Source organism: Neltuma alba, unplaced genomic scaffold (genome assembly GCF_004799145.2).
Source record: "Neltuma alba isolate B1F8T4 unplaced genomic scaffold, ASM479914v2 tig00013221_pilon, whole genome shotgun sequence".
Lineage (NCBI taxonomy): Eukaryota > Viridiplantae > Streptophyta > Magnoliopsida > Fabales > Fabaceae > Neltuma > Neltuma alba.
Window position 1 is genome coordinate 1 of NW_021637522.1, and position 20,636 is coordinate 20,636.

At 33.1% G+C, this 20,636-nt stretch overlaps 1 protein-coding gene and 1 pseudogene across 2 annotated transcripts; both read left to right on the forward strand.

Annotated features, from left to right (window-relative positions):
* The first annotated feature begins 150 nt into the window (after nucleotides 1–150).
* LOC114735536 (isoflavone 3'-hydroxylase-like) lies at nucleotides 151–773 on the forward strand (annotated as a pseudogene).
* A 1,444-nt stretch (nucleotides 774–2,217) lies between these two features.
* On the forward strand, nucleotides 2,218–16,383 carry LOC114735533 (cytochrome P450 81E8-like). Of its 2 annotated transcripts, XM_028923236.1 has the most exons (3): nucleotides 2,218–3,111; nucleotides 4,277–4,668; nucleotides 16,013–16,383. In XM_028923236.1, exons 1-3 carry the CDS (start codon nucleotides 2,218–2,220, stop codon nucleotides 16,227–16,229), a joined length of 1,503 nt encoding a protein of 500 aa, XP_028779069.1. In that variant the 3' UTR covers nucleotides 16,230–16,383. The 2 variants fall into 2 exon arrangements, with proteins under 2 accessions (XP_028779069.1, XP_028779068.1); XM_028923235.1 differs by lacking the exons at nucleotides 2,218–3,111; nucleotides 4,277–4,668 and adding an exon at nucleotides 14,445–15,338 and having other exon boundaries at nucleotides 15,621–16,383.
* Nucleotides 16,384–20,636: the final 4,253 nt, after the last annotated feature.

Below are 20,636 nucleotides of genomic sequence, written 5' to 3' on the forward strand. Positions count from 1 at the left end.
ATCTATAAGTGAAAAATACAACTCAGCTCATTATCTTTCCCTCTTTTTCCCACAAGATCTTCAGAGGTCATGTGACGCTCCTTAAATTTGGTCTGAAATTGATTATACTTGTAGTAACTGATTTCACTTTGCTAACTTAACTCATAGGTCATGGTTTTTGCCGGAACGGATGGTGCAGCTGTGACTTTAGAATGGGCAATGTCAAGTTTATTAAACAATCCTCATGTGTTGGAAAAAGCAAAGAAAGAAATAGACACACATATAGGGCAAGAACGATTAATAGATGAGCCAGACATCTCAAAGCTACCATACTTGCAAAACAGTGTCTCTGAAACTTCGTTTGCATCCTGCCGCACCATTGTTGTTCCTCATGAGGCTTCGAATGATTGCACCATTGCTGGATATATGTTTCCTCGTGGAACTATTGTGTTAATCAATGCTTGGGGAAACCATAGAGATCCCCACTTATGGAGTGATCCAACAAGTTTAAGCCAGAGAGGTTGAAAAAGAAGGAGAGGAGTAACAAGCTAATTCCATTTGGATTAGGAAGACGAGCTTGTCCTGGAGCAAGTTTAGCTCAACGAACAATAGGCATGACCTTGGGCATGTTGATTCAATGTTTTGAATGGAAACGGGTGAGTGAGGAAGAAATTGATATGACAGAAGGAGCAGGAGCCACCATGCCAAAAATTATTCCTCTAGAGGCCATGTGCAGAGCACGTCATCCAATTATTAACATGCTTTTTGTTAAAATTAATGTTGATCTAAGTTAAGGAATTGCATCCACTGGTGTGGAGTTGTGAGCGGGAGTTTCATACTATGAAAAGTGAATTTTTAGTCTTTTGGCACAATCTGTGGCAATCAGCGAACGAGAACATCCATCTTTATGTACACCAATAGTTCCCATTTAGTTCTCTTTTTCTTGGTTATTATAAATCATATTGCTTTGTTCGTGTTCGCCGCCAAGCATATACCACAAACGTACGGGTCGTTACAACAGTGAAGTTGACTAAAGTTATTCTTCCATGAGGATTAATGCAAAAAAACGGGGGTTAAAACTTGCCATCGAACCTTCATTGCGGTTGATATATATTAATTCATTGTTATTAAACTTACTAAAAAGAAATTCTTTAGACTATCGGTGTTTAACTCAATAATGAACTTAAAAATGAAACTTCTACTGTAAGAGTGTAGATTATTTCTCCCCATATTACTCTATAACAATTGATTATTTCCTCTTCAATAGATTTTTAATAAAAATATGTGTTAGTTTAAGATTAAGAGCACTTGAAAAAGCTCTCTCAAATTGGAATCATGTTTATATACTCTCATCAAATTGCACAATCTCTTAATACAACTAATAAATTCAATAGCAACAACCTTAGGGTGACAATGAAAGGTTAATAAAAACATCTCTATTTTACTAACAGAACTATCCATTCAATAAGTAAATTTAATTTCAAGTCAAGAATGATTTATTCAATTTCTACACCTAGATTATCTCTCTCAAGTATAACCAATCAATGACCAAATCAATTTAAATAGTGGCCAAAGACTTAGAAGCATTTATCACAAGACTAAATCAATCTAAATGTTGAGAAAATTTGCATAAATATTTGGCATTGTTGAGAATCAGGTGAATTGTCGGTGGCCAATGTGTTAGCATCAGCTCGTGATGACAGGTGATAGTACATATGCAGTCTGCACTACTTTCAGACAAAATCTACATTCAATAACGCAGAGGCAACGAAAACGACACACACTACAAGAAATAGACAAATTTTGCTTACTCTCAACCGCCAATCACCAAGTCGTCGAGCCAGGACAAGAATTGAGAGGAGAGCACTAAACAAATATAACTAATTTAAAGAACCCAAATAAATATCATATCGTCTTTCTAAGATATTTTCATATAACAATTTATTTTATATTTGAATATATAAATTAGGTAAATTAGTTTGGAGGAAAATAATAAATATGAGATAAAAAATGAAATAACATCTTATATTTAAGATTAAATCTAAATCTCACACTGGCTCATATATCAGTGACTGAAGTTAGCTGGAACTTTTGGGTCTTGAACGACATGTATCCTTAAGATTAATTGAAAGCATTAAGTGAGCTCAAATGCAAAGCCGCTCTATATATAATACCACACACACGTCTCCATGACTCAAATCCATTAAGTACTCAACAAAAGGGAACTACCTAAGAATAATGATCACCTTCTTGTTCTATTATTCCCTTCTTTCTCTTGCTTTCTTCTTTGCTCTCAAGCTCCTTCTTCAAAATAAGAAGTTCACAAACATCCCACCTGGCCCACCTTCTCTTCCCATACTCGGCAATCTTCACCAACTAGAAAAGCCACTCCATCAAGCCTTACACAGGATTTCTCAAAGTTATGGTGAAGTCTTTTCTCTTTGGTTTGGCTCTCGCCTCTTTGTCATTGTCTCATCGCAGTCCGCAGTCCAAGAATGCTTCACCAAAAACGACATCGTCCTGGCAAATCGCCCCCGGTTTCTCATCGGAGAGTATGTTGCCTACAACTGCACCACCTTAACGTTGGCTCCCTATGGCGACCATTGGCGCAACCTCCGCCGCGTCACAGCGCTTGAGGTGCTCTCGAACTACCGTCTCAACAAATTCTTGGAAATGCGAAGAGAGGAGGTGAAGCGGCTGGTTCAAAAGCTTGCTCAAGAATCAGTACACAAGGATCAATTCCTCAAAGTGGAGATGAAATCAAGATTTTCAGAGTTGACTTTCAACATTATAATGAGAATGATTTCTGGCAAAAGGTATTGGGGAGACGACAACGAGGTTGGGGATGTGGAAGAGGCCAGAAAGATTCGACAGATTATAAAGGAATTGGTGTCGCTAGGAGGGGCAAATAACAGCGCAGATTTCTTGCCCATACTTTGGTGGTTTGATTTTGGTCACTTGGAGAAGAAGCTCAAGGGTTTGGCCAAGAGAGCCGATGGGTTCTCTCAAGGACTCATTGATGAGCATCGACGCGCAAAGCAGAGAGCAAATACTATGATCGATCATCTCTTGAGTCTCCAAGAATCACAGCCTGAGTACTATACGGATCAGATTATTAAAGGCCTCATATTGGTAAGTGAAAGTAAAGAATGCTTTTACCTTTTTTATTGCACGCAGTTAGATATCTTTTGATTACATTTTATTAAGATGTGCTTGCATGCAACCTATGTTGAAGTTGATAACTTAAAAGTTTATGTCATATTAATAACCTCCTAACCTTTAACACCTTATAATGAATCTCCCTGAAATTTTGCATTCATGCATATAATTTCCATACCATTAACTTTATTTGTTATTTATTTGCAAATAACTAAAATTTATGGGTTTGTATGCATATAATTCCAAGTTTGAGAGGTTATATATGCATAAAAAAGCACTCATCTAGTCCTATTTAATGGGCAAAGAAAGAAGATATTTTTTGGTCCTCTTTATAGGGCACTAAGAATTTTTTTTATACAGATATATAATTTTATCTTTTATTTATTATTATATTACTTTATTTACATGAGGTATAATATATATTAAATAGGAACAAAGTTGAAAAGTTGTTGAATTTTAAATGAGTTAATAAAGGTTGGAGTTTTCTTTAGTCCATATGAAACATGTTGGAAGTAAATATTTATAAATAGGACAAGAAGAATAGAGTTTTCTTTGATTAGTTTGAAGTTATTTGCATAGACCTGATAGTTTAGGGGGATTTGTTATTAAGTTTCAAAGGTTAAACATGTTATTTGTACATTTTTAATTAATATATCTCGTGAAAGGTTTTTTTGGCCAGTACATATATTGTGAAAGGATTAAGTAAATAGGAAAAGGGAAATATCTATCGAGATAGACAGTGGGTGTGGGAGAGTATTTAATTCGATTTTGGAAATACAGATGGACCCCAGGATAAAAAGGGAATTGCATAACTGTACATTATGAGCAGTGCAAAACTCTACAACATTATGTCTTTGTACACACACACAAAAAAAGCCCAGATAGAAATCATCGCACAATTTGATATTGATCTCGCAGAACATGTACTTTTCTTTTTTTTTTATGGTCAAGCAGAACATGTACTTTAGATCACTTAGCTTTTAATTAAGAATTTGCCTTCTCCTTTTATTGCAGCATAGCGCAAAATATACTATATACATTAAAATCGTAATGTGACCACTTACTCAATTTACTCTAAAAGTTGATTATAAAATTTGTATTCCCTGATTTTGATTACTTTGTTAATTTTGACTTATAGGTCATGGTTTTTGCTGGAACGGATACTTCATCTGTGACTTTAGAATGGGCAATGTCAAGTTTATTAAACAATCCTCATGTGTTGGAAAAAGCAAAGAAAGAAATAGACACACATATAGGGCAAGAACGATTAATAGATGAGCCAGAAATCTCAAAACTTCCATACCTGCAAAACATTGTCTCTGAAACACTTCGATTGCATCCTGCCCTACCATTGTTGATTGCACATGAGGCTTCGAATGATTGCACCATTTCAGGATATAATGTTCCTCGTGGAACTATTGTGTTAATCAATGCTTGGGCTAACCATAGAGATCCCCAGTTATGGAGTGATCCAACGAGTTTTAAGCCAGAGAGGTTTGAGAAAGAAGGAGAAGCAAACAAGCTAATTACATTTGGGTTGGGAAGACGAGCTTGTCCTGGAGAAAGTTTAGCCCAACGAACAGTGAGCTTGACTTTGGGATTATTGATTCAATGCTTTGAATGGAAACGGGTAAGTGAGGAAGAAATTGACATGACAGAAGGAGCAGGAGCCACCATGCCAAAAGTTATTCCTTTAGAGGCCATGTGTAGAGCACGCCATCCAATCATTAACATGCTTCTTTCTTAAAAGGTTATCCAGGATAACCAAGTTGAGGAATTATGTATCCAAAGGCTTGGAATAGTAGGAGTTTCATGCTATATAAATGGTTCATTTTTAGTATTTGTTACAATCTATTGCAATAAGCGATGGGAATATCTACATGTACAAGAATAATTTCCTTCTAGTTCTGTTTTCTTTCTTTTTTTTTCCCTGCACAAACCACAGTAATATAGTATTAAAACTCAAGTTTGGAAGTACATAGAATTCAAGAAAGGAAGCAAAACAAAAATTAATGCAGCCCAAGATATGAGCAGACAGAACCAAGTCGAAATACAAAACCATGAACAAGGGTAGCACAGAAAAAGCAAAAGAAAGAGGACAATCCAAGCAACTCCGAGCCACCTGGAAAAGGTTAAGCAGGGATGGGGGTTTTGTAACCCAATCAAGAGAGCACATCCCTTCAAAAGCTGTGTAGGAGACATATCCCACAGGTGAATGAGTTAATCTAGGATTCCACTTGAAGCTACCTAGAGCATCAAAACACCGTTTGAAAGAGCATGGAATGCCTATTAAGTATCAGTTTTACTATTAGTCAGTAATCACAACATCAATCTCCATTGGCTCTCTCACCGCTTCTCACCTCTGATTTCTTCTCTCCGACCACCACCTCCATTTCATTCTCCATTAACCATTGTCACTTCCGGTCCGTTCTCATCTTCCATCTCTTGCTTCGGTAGCTGCGATGGCTTTGGAGGGTTTGTTCTTCGGTGAAGCTACAGACCATGCTATGTATGGCCAAAATCCCATTCATTGGTGGTGAAAGACGAAGCGATAGGTAGAGTTCCATGGACGGATAGTGTCACGTCCTAAAAATTTAAGGTAGACCAGCACTAGTACAAAATATTATATTCGTCGTCAATTAAAAATGCATTTCTGCTACTGCATAAGAGATATAGTAGAAATTGGAGTAGGAGAAAAAATAGATATTACGGTGTTAGGGAACTGACATCGATAAATGAATTCATTTAACTTGATAGTTATACTACCATTTATAATATCATGACTATTATATTATAATAACTTTAAGCATGTATATACCATTTATAATTCATACATATAAACATATTGTTGGCAAATATTTATATATATATATATATATATATAAGCATATTTCTTACCATCAAATTATTAAGCATTTATAAAATTTTCTGCAGAACCTTTACTATAAGTTGGACTTTCCCAAAAGTTATATGATAGCTTGTTGTTAAGCTTACAAAATTCATATTATTTCAACACATTTTTCTTTAGTTGTTATAATTTTTTGGTGAATTAATGCATACTTGGAAGTGCTTATGATGGGAAAATATGCATAGTTAATAATTGGGCTAAAGTTCTTAACAAACGAAAATATTGTTTGCTAGGAAGAATAAATGAATATAGTGCATCTATTTTCATCTTTTCTAGGACAAATATAAGGTGTCTATTTTTGTTTGTTTTAGCCGGAAGCCAAGAACAGACCAAAATAGGGTACTATATTTTCGTCTGTTCTAGCTGGGATAGACAAAAATATATATATTTTTAAAATAAATTGTGAATTTTTTATATTGGCAATTTTTATGTAACTTGCAGTTGTAAAAAACACGTGCAAAATCAAAATAGACAGCAGTCTAACAACAGTGACAGCCATTTAACATAACCAAATCATATGTCACTTTCCATCTAAATAATCCACAATTGTAAGAGTGAAAACAGTGATAACAAGTTTATATAACATCCTACAGTAACATCCTAATTAAGCATCCTAACACAAGAAAGTAGTTTAATTAATATAAAAAGCCGTAAAAATATTGTTATAACCATTATGGGATATTATTCATGCACTTATTGTGCTCCCAAAAGTATAATCTACTCCTATTTATTAAACTTTGTAATATGATCTGTCCTTAGTCTCGTAATACCGAATTAATGTCATTGCCATTTTCCTTAAACTCTAAGAATTTGTAAAAGCCATTTAATAATATAAAAAACCTTTTGCTACCTAAGTTGTAATAGTTTAAACTAACAGGAAAAGCTTGAGCTTAAAACCCCTCCCTTTTTTTATATAGATAATATAGTGATAAGTTCATATAGTAATCGAGTTTTGTCACTCAGGATTGTTTAATAGAGAAGACATTGTCCATTCTAAAGTCACAGTTGATGTATCCGTTCCAGCCAGAAGCATAACCTACAGGAAAAAATTAACAAAACAACATAAAAAATTAGACTTAATTTAGTGAATGCTCACACAATCAGGATTTTACAGTTACTACATTTTATTAATAATACGATGACTTTTGCGGCTGATATAAAGATTTGTAGCTTAGCAATTGTCCTTTGCTGGGAAAAAAAAAAGCTTCGAAATGGATCTACACTTCCAAAATCCAATCAAATCTTGAAATAATTCCTTTTCTTCATGTATTTAATCCTATCATAAGCAAAATAATATTTGAACAGCATTTAGATCCTATAATTTTTTTTTTCATTTTCACTGTTCTGTTAAGAAGTTATTGCAGCATTCTCGAATTCTTCCAGGTTTCAAGCACATCTCAAAGAAAAGAAACTAAAAGATATCACATTTGTTAGAATTAAGTAGTTAATTTAGTTTTCTTAATCTACTCAAATCAGTTAAGTAAATCTTACCTTAAGCATTGAATGAATATTTCTTACCCATATGAGGCCCTCAATAATCTGATCTCTATGGTACTCAGGTTGTGATTCTTGGAGACTCAGAAGATGATCGATCATAGAGTTTGCTTTGTGCTTTGCATTTCGATGCTCATCAATGAGCCCTTGCAGGGACCCGTCTATTCCCTTGGCCATACTCTTGAGCCTGCTTTCCAAGTGATCATAATCAAACCACCTCAATATGGGCAAGTAGTCTGCAGCGTTATTTGCCCCTGCTATTGGCACAAACTCATGCATAATCCCTTGAAATTTTCTTCCCTCTTCCACATCCCCAACCTCATTGTCGTCTGTCCAATACCTTTTCCCCAAAATCATTTTCATGAGAGCGTTGAAGCTTATCTCGGAGAATCTTGATTTCATCTCCACTTTGGTGAACTCTTTATGTGAGTCTCGAGCAAGCTTTTGCACCAGGCGCTTCATCTCGCGTCTCTTCGCATTTCCAAGAATGCGTTTAGACGGTGGCTCGAGAGCATCTCGACTACCGTAATGCGACGGAGGTTGCGCCAGTGGTCGCCATATGGAGCGAAGTCTATGATGGTGCAGTTGTAAGAAACATACTGTCCGGTAAGAAAGCGGGGCCGATTCGCCAGGACGATGTCGTTTTTGTTGAAGCATTCTTGGACTGCGGACGGCGACGAGACAACGACGACAAGACGAGAGCCAAACCAAAGAGAAATGATTTGGCCATAACGTTGAGAAATCCGGTGAGGGGCACGATGAAGTGGCTTTTTCAGTTGGTGGAGATTGGCGATAAAGGGAACAGAAGGTGGACCAGGTGGGATGTTTTTGAGCTTCTTATTTTGAAGGAAGAGCTTGGGAGTGAAGAAGAAAGCAAGAGAAAGAAGGAAATAATGGAATAAGAAGGAGCTCATGATTTTTCGATACCTTCTTTTGGGAAGTTTAGTGATAGGAACGGGTTTGGGTCAAAGAATACATGTGATATTTACGGCTGCTTGTGTCTCGTTTGAGCTTACGCAATACTAAGTATAACTAATTTGCAATATTTAAAAAATTAGTTCAATTAATTATTTATAATAAATTAGTATTATCTTTATCAAAATATCTTTATTAGTCATATGTAATAGAATGAAAACTTTGAATATGTGCAATCATTATGGGCATTACTTTGAAAAAATGAATGAATATAAAAAACAAAACAGATTGAAATCTTATATTTAGAATCAAATTAAATATTCAATTAGCTATTATATTTAAGATCGAAAGTAGTATCTAAGTAAATGCTTCCATTAATCTTAGATCTAAGGAATGTCCTACAAAAATCAGAAGTTCAAGTTACTTCATTTGATACACATATATATTATATATACTTTTTTCTTTTTAATACATGAACTAGTTAATTAATTTATAAATATAAAATAAAATTAATATGAATTAATTATTTGTAAATTTTATTTTTTTTATAATACTAGTTTAATCATCTTCATTGAAAACTCTACCTTTAATTGAAATTTTTTTTAATAGGTGTAATCAATAAGTAGAATTCATAAAAAAAATTACAAATTTAAGGCAAAATGAATTAAAATCTTATATTTACAATTAAAGTAAATTTTTTAACTAACTCATGTGTATTTAGGACATAGGATCGGGAGGAGTATGTGTTTATTATTGCTCCTTAGTTAAATTAAGGTTAAATTTACTAACAAGTTGTTGGTTGAGATGGTAAGGGATCTTATCCCGTAAGGAGAACACAAATTTGAATTGTGCTCATCACTCAATAAGCACTTTAGACCATCTAGATCTGATCTGGACAGTAGAGATTTAATATTTTTAATAAATTATTTTAAGTAAAAAATTATTTTTTAAGAAAATAATTAAGAGATTATCTTTATTTTAGATTCTATATCCACTAAGATAATTGTTTTAAAAAAATAAAACAAAAAATTTCATTTAACCTCTCACTAGATAATTAATATTAGTCAACTCTCAAAAAATTCTAAAATTTCATTGCACTCCCAAGGACCAAAATTTTATGATTGAAAAGATAAAAATACCCTTGTTTTATTTTGGAGTTGTTAATTTTCTTATATTTCTTACAAATCATTGAATTTTTGTTGTTTGAATTGTTCACTTATACCAAAACAATAGTATTTTGGGGTTGTGAATTTTATTATATATTTTTTATAAATCATTAAATTTTAGTTGCAAATTGCTTAACTTTTATTGTAAATCGTCAAATTTTGAATTTTGATAAATTTTAGAATTTTTTGTGAATGGACTAATATTAATTGTCTACAGTAGCAATTGAATGAAATTTAACCATAAAAAGAATTCAATCTGAACAAAACAAATTTTGATGAGTTTAGTTGCTCATTCCTACAAATACTGATTGCGCTCGTGAACATGGATCTGGTGGATTGGTTGTTAGAATATAGAGATGAACTCTTCTTCGACTTTTGTCGTGTCGTGGCGTGGCGAGGAGCTAAAGGCTCTTGAGGGTCGGCAAAATTTGTCTATTTCTTGGAATTATGTCGTTTTGGTTTGCGCCGCGTTATTTTGATGTAGATTTTGACAAGGGTCTTATCTTGTCTGAAAGCAGGGCAGACTACCCAGTGCCTATATATCACCCTATCACGTGCTCTGTTCAAACTGGGTCCCCCACAATTGACACAAATCTCACGAATAATGCCAAATATTTTTGCTACTTGGATTAAAATAAGTTAAGTCTTTAAATTTTTTTTTGAAAAAATAATTATCAACTTAGAACTTAGAGAAAATTGCAAATAAGGACTCGATCTCAAATTGTAAATATAAAATCTTAGTGAAATGTCTGAAATACCCCTCAAATAAAATGTGATTTGGCTTACTGAAATTGTTATTCACTAAAATGAACTTGTCAGTTTTCATAGTCAACTTGTTATTTTGCATAACCTCAGTCAAGTTGTGATTTGGTCCACTGAAATTGTCATTTGTTAAAGTAAATTTGTCATTTTTCCTAGTCAACTTGTTATTTGACTGAGGGGTATTTCAGACGTTTCACCAAGGTTTTATATTTACAATTTGAGATCGGGTCCTTATTTGTTATTTTCCACATTAAAGGTCCCAAATCATAATTTTACATATTTAAAAGTCTTTATTTGTAATTTTCTCTAGAACTTATTATTATAAACTTTTATGTTGTTATTGAGATTTTTTTTCATAATTATGCTTCTTATCTAAAATTTTGTACCAATTCTCCTAATTTTTAACTCAATACAATCTTTTCAATTCTAAATGATTAAATCTTTAATAATGTCGAAGAAATAGTTTAGTTTTTATAATATTTTCTAAAATATAAGAATTAATATTTTAAATGATTTAAATTTAGTGAAATTAAATTGCGCAAAATCAAAAGTTAGGGACTCAATTTTAATTAAATCAAAATTATAAAGATTAAACGATTATTTTGTTTTAACAGATATAATGTTAGGCATTTTTATCAACACTATAAAAAATTTCTCTCAATATATAATTAAACAATCATTCAATTCGTCAATTCATAAATAAATGTTTGTTAGAGTTCTATTTCCGGCCTGCTTATCAGTTAAGAGGTTAAACTTGGCCATATTGATATTTAATTTATCATGTTCGAGCAACACACCTAATCAGTTAAAAAAAGGGGCGAAAAAGTGCATTATGCTACTCATGCTCCAAGAAATTAAATTGATGAGCACTATTCTAACCATCCAAATTAAAACTGGAAAGGTCAGATTTAATTTAATGTTACCTAATGTTTATATTTTTAATATGTTTTTATTTTTAATAGATATAGAATTTGAAATAAAAATAATCTTTTAATTATTATTTAAAAATTAAAAATGTTAAATATAAACCATTTAAATCGGGTTTAGATTATTCATATTTGACCACAATTGCCTTAAAGTTACTATAATTTGTAGAGCTGGTAATATGAGTTGGACCTGCGGGTCCAACCCGCCAACCCACCAAAAAAGATGGGTTGGCCAGCAAATAAAATTTTTAACCCGCATTGTTTAACCCATAACTTACCGCAAGTTAGCTCACCAACCCGCAGATTAACCTGCGTTTATTTTTTTGGTATTTTTTTGATTTTATTACTTATTATAATTATATTATTATATTTTATATCCTATCTAAAAAATTAAAAAAAAAACCATTATCATTTATTTGGTGTTTTCAATCAAATACTTAAAGGAAAAAAAATAAAAATTTCATTATATTTTATTTACATTGTATAAGAAAAAATATTTAAAAATGACAAAATTATTTTTTTTAAAAAAATAATAGTTGGCAAGTTGGCAACCCACCATGACGAGAAGCCAACCCGTTATTACATGGGCCTTGTCAACCCGCGCGACTTAACCTTTTGTTGGTTGGTCCATATTATCACCCTTAATAATTTGTCAGTTTCTATATATGTGTGCGCGTACGCACACTTCGAACTTTGGTCATTTCAAAAGTGAAAATGTGCATGTTTACGTCTTATTATTATTATTGGAATAAAAGACGGCGTGAAAATATTTAGAGTCTAGCTTCCTAAAGAGAGCCTAGGAATACAATTTTCTAAGGCGAGAATGGCTTTGTATTCCACAGGAGCAACATTTATAATGACAGTTTCATAACATCCATTTGATAACCTTGGCCGGCCAAAGAATCGAAGGCAAAAGTCTTGTCACATGTTAGGAGGTTGTGAATACATTTGATCCAGCCATTGAGAGGATGACGGTGAGTTAGGTTGCTATTAATAAATTGCAATGCTTCTGCACAGTGGCTAGAGACAATTTCTTTTCGGTAATTGTGATTCCAACTTAGGTGCATTCCTTCATTGATTCCCATAATTTCCGCAGCAATATATGGGGAGTGTATCCTCGTTTTTTAACAAAACAAAGTTTTCAAACTGCCTCATTGTCTCAGAGCGGGTAGCTTCATCATTCCAACACACCTACTGCCCAATCTCAACCAACTTTTTTGAGGAGGAATTCATATTTAGAGAGTCAGTATAGGATGGGTCGAGGATGTTTTTAAGAGATTGAAGCTTCTCAATAATTCTCTAATCAATATTTATCTTTTTTTTTTTTTATGGTAGTCCTTGAAGTAGTTGCGCATGTTAAATATTTTATCAAATAATAGTTCTACCTAATACATGTAATTAGTAAGAGTATTTTATGAAAGACAACACCTATTTATTACAAATAATTAATTTAATTAATTTTTAATCTACTTAAATTAATTAACTAGTTCTCATATTAAGTACATGAGGTAATACTAAGTATCCTTTCATATGCCCGAGCACACATGAGCGAAGAGCTTTTGCTAAGGGATTTTCCTGAAATTTACAACTGCCCATCTCATGTTCATATATCCTTATATTAAGGTGAGGGTGCTGAAATTTCATTTCAATATAAATATATACACACACGGAGTACCAACATGCCATATTCATCTAAAATATACTCAGAAACGGAGTATCAATTCATTAATCTACCTATATACAAATGAAATCCTAATTTAAATCATCAAGAGGACACACATTCATGGCAAACTTTGCATTTACATGGTTCAACCCATCCTCTTTAGATAAGCCGAAGCCTAAAGCTTTGGTCCTCTCTCAAGCGATATCCTACCCACCTCAATCTAGATAGGAGGGGTGATGAATGTTGGCAACTAATAACACATAAAATATATATCAAATCATTATTTAAAATTCAAAGCAACTCATTTTTTAATTTAAATCATATATATTAGCACATTAAAGTGTCAAATTAACAAAATCATTATTGATATATGTTGCATCATGTTAGATCATGTAATTTTATAAAGGATTGAAATGATTTTAAGTGAATACAACCTAATAAAAAATAAACAAATATAATTATCAAAATGATTAAAAAATACCTCAAACAATTATAATATATATTCAGGTTTAAACAGGCTGGATCTTGACAAGCTTCAGAGTTAATCGGGTCAGGCCTAAAACCCGTTTAGCCTAAAATCATGTTTTCTTGAAAGCCTAGCCATTGATATGCTTGGGTTTAAATTGGCCGACATGATAGATTCGACCCATTTTTTTTGTCTCTAATTCCATGAGAGTACACAGTAATTTCCCCTTAATCTTCACTTTTGAATTGGTTAGGTGATAGGTATTAACCGAAGATGAATATTGGTGCAGTTATTATTATATGCTGTATATGAGGTAATGGAACTTGGGAATGGGATCCTCTATATGTCTATCATCAATCAAAACATTAAATAAGATCAAACCCAACACATACACGCACACACATTACCACGTTGTGTCTTCATGGCTCAAATCCTACTATTTTACCCAGCCAAACGAATTTCTTTCCTCTCTTCCTTATGACCGGAGTGGTATCTATTATTTTATCTAATCCATGCATAACCAATAAGCACATAATCTACAGCAATTTAAGGCGCAAGGGCGGAAGGAAAAAGAAAGTGAAGCTTTATCTAATAATTAACTGTTCTGGTGCGTTTGTGTGTCTTACTATTTGTGTGAAAATTTGCTAAGTGTTTGGCAATGTCGATATGTATGAACGCTGCGGGGGTCAATGCAGACGTGATATAGTACGTACATACTAAACACAAGGGAGATTGCAGAATTTGATTTTTAAGGTGATAAGTATTATCTCCCACATGAATATCAACATAATACAGTGAGAAGCATCGAGTGAGCAACAAGAAAAACAAAAGTCAACGAATATTACGTATTGAATGACGTAATTGAAAATCGGGGAACAAATCCTTTACAATATATTATTAATGGAAACATTGTTCAAGATCATACGCTACACAAGGTCTTCTTATAATATATAACAGCCACGAACATACTTGTCTCCATGACTCATCCAAAGAAAAGTACCAAACAATGATGATCATCTTCTTATTCTATTATTTCCTTCTTTTTCTTGCTTTCTTCTTCACTCTCAAGCTCTTCGTTCAAAATAATAAGAAGTACAAAAACATCCCACCTGGTCCACCTTCTCTTCCCATTGTCGGCAACCTCCACCAACTGAAAAAACCACTTCATCACTCCTTTCATCGGATTTCTCAACGTTATGGCCAAATTGTTTCTCTTTGGTTTGGCTCTCGTCTCGTGGTCCTTGTCTCGTCGCCTTCTGCAGTCCAAGAGTGCTTCACCAAAAACGATATCGTCCTGGCAAACCGGCCCCGCTTTCTCCTCGGTAAGTATCTTTCCTACAATTACACCGGCTTAGTGTTCGCTCCTTACGGTGACCACTGGCGCAAACTCCGCCGCATCACGGCTGTTGAGGTGCTCTCCAACCACCGTCTCAACAAATTCTTGGAAATGAGAAGAGACGAGATGAAGCGCCTGGTGCAAAAGCTTGCTCAAGAATCATGTAACGAGTTTGCGAAAGTGGAGATGAAGCCAAGGTTTTCAGAGATGATGTTCAACACTATGATGCGAATGATTTCAGGTAAGAGGTATTGGGTAGATGACCATGAAGTTGGGGACGTGGAAGAAGCAAGAAAGTTTAGAGAGATGATAAAGGAGTTGGTGACACTTGGAGGAGCAAATAATCCTGCAGACTTCCTGCCCATATTGAGGTGGTTTGATTATGATCACGTGGAGAAGAGGCTCAAGAGTTTCGCCAAGAGATGTGATGGGTTCATGCAAGGACTCATTGATGAGCATCGAAATTCAAAGCAGAGAGCAAATACTATGATAGATCATCTTTTAAGTTTTCAAGAATTACAGCCTGAGTACTACACAGATCAAATTATCAAGGGCCTCGCTTTGGTAAGTAGTTAAAACTGTTTTTTTTTTTTTTTTGTGCTTTTTGCTTTTGTGAAATCTTTTAATTTGTTGATCTTCTCTTTGAGGTGTGCTTGTAACGTATGTTAAGCTTGCGGATAGTAGATGTAGAGTTAATGATGGAAGAATTTGAGAATGCTGCAATAAATTCCTAGCAGAACTGCAAAAAGGAAAAATAATGATAGGATTTGAATGCTGCTGCTATGGGGGTTTTCCAAAAAAGCACTATTTTGAAATTGATTTTACTTCGCCAATTTTGACATGTAGGTCATGCTTCTTGCTGGAACGGATACATCGGCCACGACTTTAGAATGGGCAATGTCGAGTTTATTAAACAATCCTCATGTGTTGGAAAAGGCAAAGAAAGAAATAGACACACATATAGGGCAAGAGAGATTAATAGATGAGCCAGACATCTCAAAACTACCATACCTGCAAAGCATTATCTTTGAAACATTTCGATTGCATCCTGCAGCTCCAATGTTGGTTCCACACGAGGCTTCAGATGATTGCACCATTGCAGGATATAATGTTCCACGTGGCACTATGGTATTAATCAATGCTTGGGCAATCCATAGAGATCCCCAAGTGTGGAGTGCTCCTACAAGTTTTGAGCCAGAGAGGTTTGAGAAGGAAGGAGAAGCAAACAAGCTAATTACATTTGGGTTGGGAAGACGAGCATGTCCTGGAGCAGGTTTAGCTCAACGAACAGTGGGATTAACTTTGGGATTGTTGATTCAATGCTTTGAATGGAAACGAGTAAGCGAGGAAGAAATTGATATGACAGAAGGAGCAGGAGCCACCATGCCAAAAATTATTCCATTAGAGGTCATGTGTAGAGCACGCCATCCAATAATTGATACACTTCTTTCTTAAAACGTTATAGAGGATAGCTATTTAAAGGTCCCTTGCCCGGTTGTCATTGTCCTCAGAGGCAATGGATTGATTAGTTCTTAATACTCATTGGCCCTCAAAAAAGCATGAGGACAGGATTCTCTAATAAATTGTAACCGTGTATATCATCTTCCTTGATCGCGGCAATAATGAGGATCTCCTTTGATTTGTTTAAGCTATGGTAAGTGTTTCAAGTAGTCAACCCGCTGGTTCTCACCTTATCTTCTTTGCTTTTGTTATTGTTTCTATCGACTGAGATTTCAAGTTATTAGATATAAGATAGAGATGAAGAAAAGTACCATTTTTCACGTTTGTTTAAAGTAGAAGTAAAAAGTATGAAGTACTTATTACGTTTTTTCTTTTTATGTCAAACCAAAACAAAAATAAAAAGTCAGTCAAAACAGAGATAAAAAGACTGTGTCATAGTAGTAGTGGACGTTGCTGTCCTATTTGATACGAAACATTAAAAATGAGAGATAAAGACTAGAATTGTAATTGAAAAAAGTCACTAAAAAAGTCTTTAACATGAACAATTACTTGTTACATGGGATTAGGCAAACCCATGAAGGTAGAATTAGAAAATATCACTTTCCTCCATGATATTCCTTAATCCCACATATATGGGTTTCTTTAATCTCATATAATAAGCAATCTCTCATACCTAATACTCTTTTAATAGATTTTTTTCAATCCCAATTCCAATTCTTCATTTTCAATGCTTCATACCAAACTATGCCTGAGTGTTTGGGACCTCTTCAAATAATTACTTTATGTTCTACGAGACAAAGCTTCTATCTTATAGCACAAGAATACTTTTTGTTATTAGGTTAGTCCAAACTGACACTCAATAGCAAATTCATCCAAATCTAAAAATTGATTCCATCAAACTCTTGTATAAATAGTAAAGTCCAAGTCCTTTAACTAGTTTTTCTTTCGCCAACTGATATGCAGCAACATTAGCAAACGAGAAAATTGCGTCTCGTTTAATCTTGTTCGTTGGCTTCAGAACATTTGTTTTCAATAGAAAAGGGATTTAGGGAGCATTTCTTTCTTAAAAATGCTCCCATTGGTACTCATTATGCTTGATCTTTCTTTTTTTTTAATACTTATGTTTGAATTTTCAAATGGTCATTTTTTGTACTGAAAAATTAAAAGTGAGTTTTGAAAATAGCAAAAGTGTAACGCAAAAATCAAATGGGTAATGAAAAAGATAAAGGTTGATTACTAGAGAATTTTAAAAAGAAAAATCTCTGAAAAAGACCCTTAAATAACCCAAATTCTTATTTGGGTTATTGAACTTATCAAACTCCTAATTAGGTCACATGACCCAAAAAAGGATTTTAAAATTTTATGAAATGACTCTAATGTTCTTTCATTAGAAACCTAAGGAAATAAGAATTTTCTATCATTTTTAAATTGGTAATTTAAAATTCAAACGTATTGACTATGTAATTGAACTTGTTAATTTTTAAAGTTGTATTGTGATCATTTTTTATTTAAAATTTATTGAAAGTGTATATTGAAGACAAAAATTATTAATTTAGAATTAAAATATATTAATAGTGAAATGTAACATGTTACTTTTTAAGGTTATATTATGATTAAGTTTTATTCAAAAGCTTACTACAAGTGTTATGGGGACATAAAATTGTTAATTTCGAACTGAAACTTGTTAACTACGTAATTAAACTTATGAATTTTTTAAGATTGTATTGTGATCAAGTTTTATTCAAAGACTTGTTACAAGTGTGTTATGAAGACAGAAAGTTATTAATTTACAATTAAAATGTGTTAACTGTAAAATTGAACATGTTAATTTAGAATTTTCTTTTGATTTCTAATGAAATAGACATTATAGTCGTTTTATAAAATTTTAAAATTTCTCTTTAGGTCATATGACTTGATTAGGTATTTAACAAATTTAATTACCCAAATAAGAATTTGGATTATTTAAGTGTCTTTTTAAGAAATTTTTTCATTTTAAAAATATTATTAATTATTAAAAAATTAAGATATTAAATATGAAGGAAATTAAAAAGGGCCTTGGTCTATCTTTGAAACTTAAAAGCTCTAAAATTCAAGGTCTTTATATGAAATTCAAATATCATTCCCCTGGTACATATCCAGTCTTGCCCGCCCCTCGCAATTTAGAGAACAAAGTGGCAACAATATATGTAAGCGAGATAGACTAATGGGAAGATGACGGAAACATGATTTGGATTGATTTAGAGAAAACAGAAGAAGGCTGGGGGTGCAAAGCAATTCAAAGTCCCGGTACGTCTTGAGTTTGAAAGATGATTGATTTACTTTTCTTTTCCTAATAAAATATTGCAATTATATTTATTAGGCGAAGAAGCAAACTGACATATTGCAACAAAATTTAGTTCGGCGATGTCTTTTGTCATTTTCTCCAGCTTTTCATTCTTTTCCACAGCCTTTTTTAAAGATATTATATCACACAGCCAAAAATTTCAATATGCACCAGTGCACCTTTTGTTTTTTTGTTTTATTTTAAACCGCAAGAGCAAAATTATATAACTGGCATATAAAGTTATTTTCAAAGGTCAATTAGTGCCTAGTTTGAACCACGATGACGATTTCTTATTTATGAGGTAGCTGGAGAAGATAATGGTGATGGTAAGGAGTTTGAAGATGGTGGAGCTGATGATCAAAACAGAAATTTCAATAAAGTTCATTATAGAATTAGTGAACATGACCAATCTCAAACACTTAAAAGACAATGTCAACAGAAGTTTTCAAATACTTTGATTACTATCATCTCTGTCATTTTCAAATTCCTTACCATCACCCTTCGCTGCCATAGAATTATTAATATTTGACTTATTTTTGTTTATATTTGATAGTTTCAAACCACCAAATATGAAAGAATTACTTGACAGTTCTTTGTTAATAACTATTAAATAAGATCATCTTATTTGAAAATGAAAAATAAAGCGGCTTCATTTTTTATTATATACAGTTATTTGGTATTATTTTGGTTTTTATTTACGAGACAATATAATCATTGATAATAATAAGCGAATATAATATTAAATAAAAAATTATATTTATGGAATTCAAAATCCAACAAATTATAGATAAACATCATACATTTAATAAAAAATTAATCACTTGAACACTCTATGCAAAGGAACATGGTCTCTCCTTTAGAATTCTAAAAGAAAATTCCACAATAATGTAGAAGAACATTGCCACAGTCCATGGATCATGTATTAGTACTTTCAGTCACTTCGATCATAAAGGCAGAATCATCTCAGATACCTTCATAATAGTACACTATTTTATTTGATTCATCTCAGTATTTTAGATTAGTAAATCTGAAGTAGTGATTTTCTTCTCCAGCTACCTGATAAATAAGAAATGGTTATCATGATTCAAATTAGACACTAATATTTTCTGACCAAAAAAAAATTAGACACTAATATTTGACCTTTGAAAATAACTTTGCATTCTAGTTACATAATTTTATTTGTTCTCTCGATTAAAACAACAAAAACAAAAACAAAAGCTGCATTGGTGCTAGTGCACATCGAAATTTTTTAACCATGTGGTCTCTGTGTCCCTTAAAATCTCATAATATCTTCACAAAAGTCACGGAAAAGGATGAAAAGTTGGATAAAAGGACAAAGGATAAATAAATTTTGCCACCATGTCAGAGTTTGCTTCTCCCTATTATAGTTTCGTCATACCTTGGATCTTGTGTTAAAAACACAAACAAAAACTATGCCAAACTTTGTTATCCTCTCAGATCTTTAATGTGTATCATATTGGGAAACAAAAGTAAATCAACAATCCAGCTTCTAACAATCTAAGGTTATAAGTAAAATCGGACCGCCACCTGCTATCTGTAGAAGAGCATTCATTCTCTTCCTATCTCCGTCTCAAGACAAAGAAAGACTAGCATACAGAGACGTAGAGTTACGAGAGGGTTGGGGATGTTTGGTTTCTCCCAAAAATACTCTTTACAAACACTTTCGGTCAAAATAAAATTTCTTTTACGTATTTCATACACTATAAAATTATTTTTAAAATTATGATTTTGTTTTCGTCCAAACACTTTTTAGAGCAAAAAATATCAAGAAGGAGGTGAGGAAGAATAAGAGGCTTTGAATGGATCAGGTAAGACATCCAATCGCGTTCATTTATTCTAACGGGATTAAAATGCACTATGAATTGCAAAAAACGCAGCATTAAGATGCATTTTTTACAATTATAAGCCAATATATCACTCATTAATCTCTTTTTTCAACAAGTCCATGATGAAATTTCATAACAGAATTTCAAATGCAAGAACCGACAAAGCAACGTATCCATACAAAGCATGCAAAACTAAAAACTAGAAGGGAATTGTTGGTATACATGTAGATG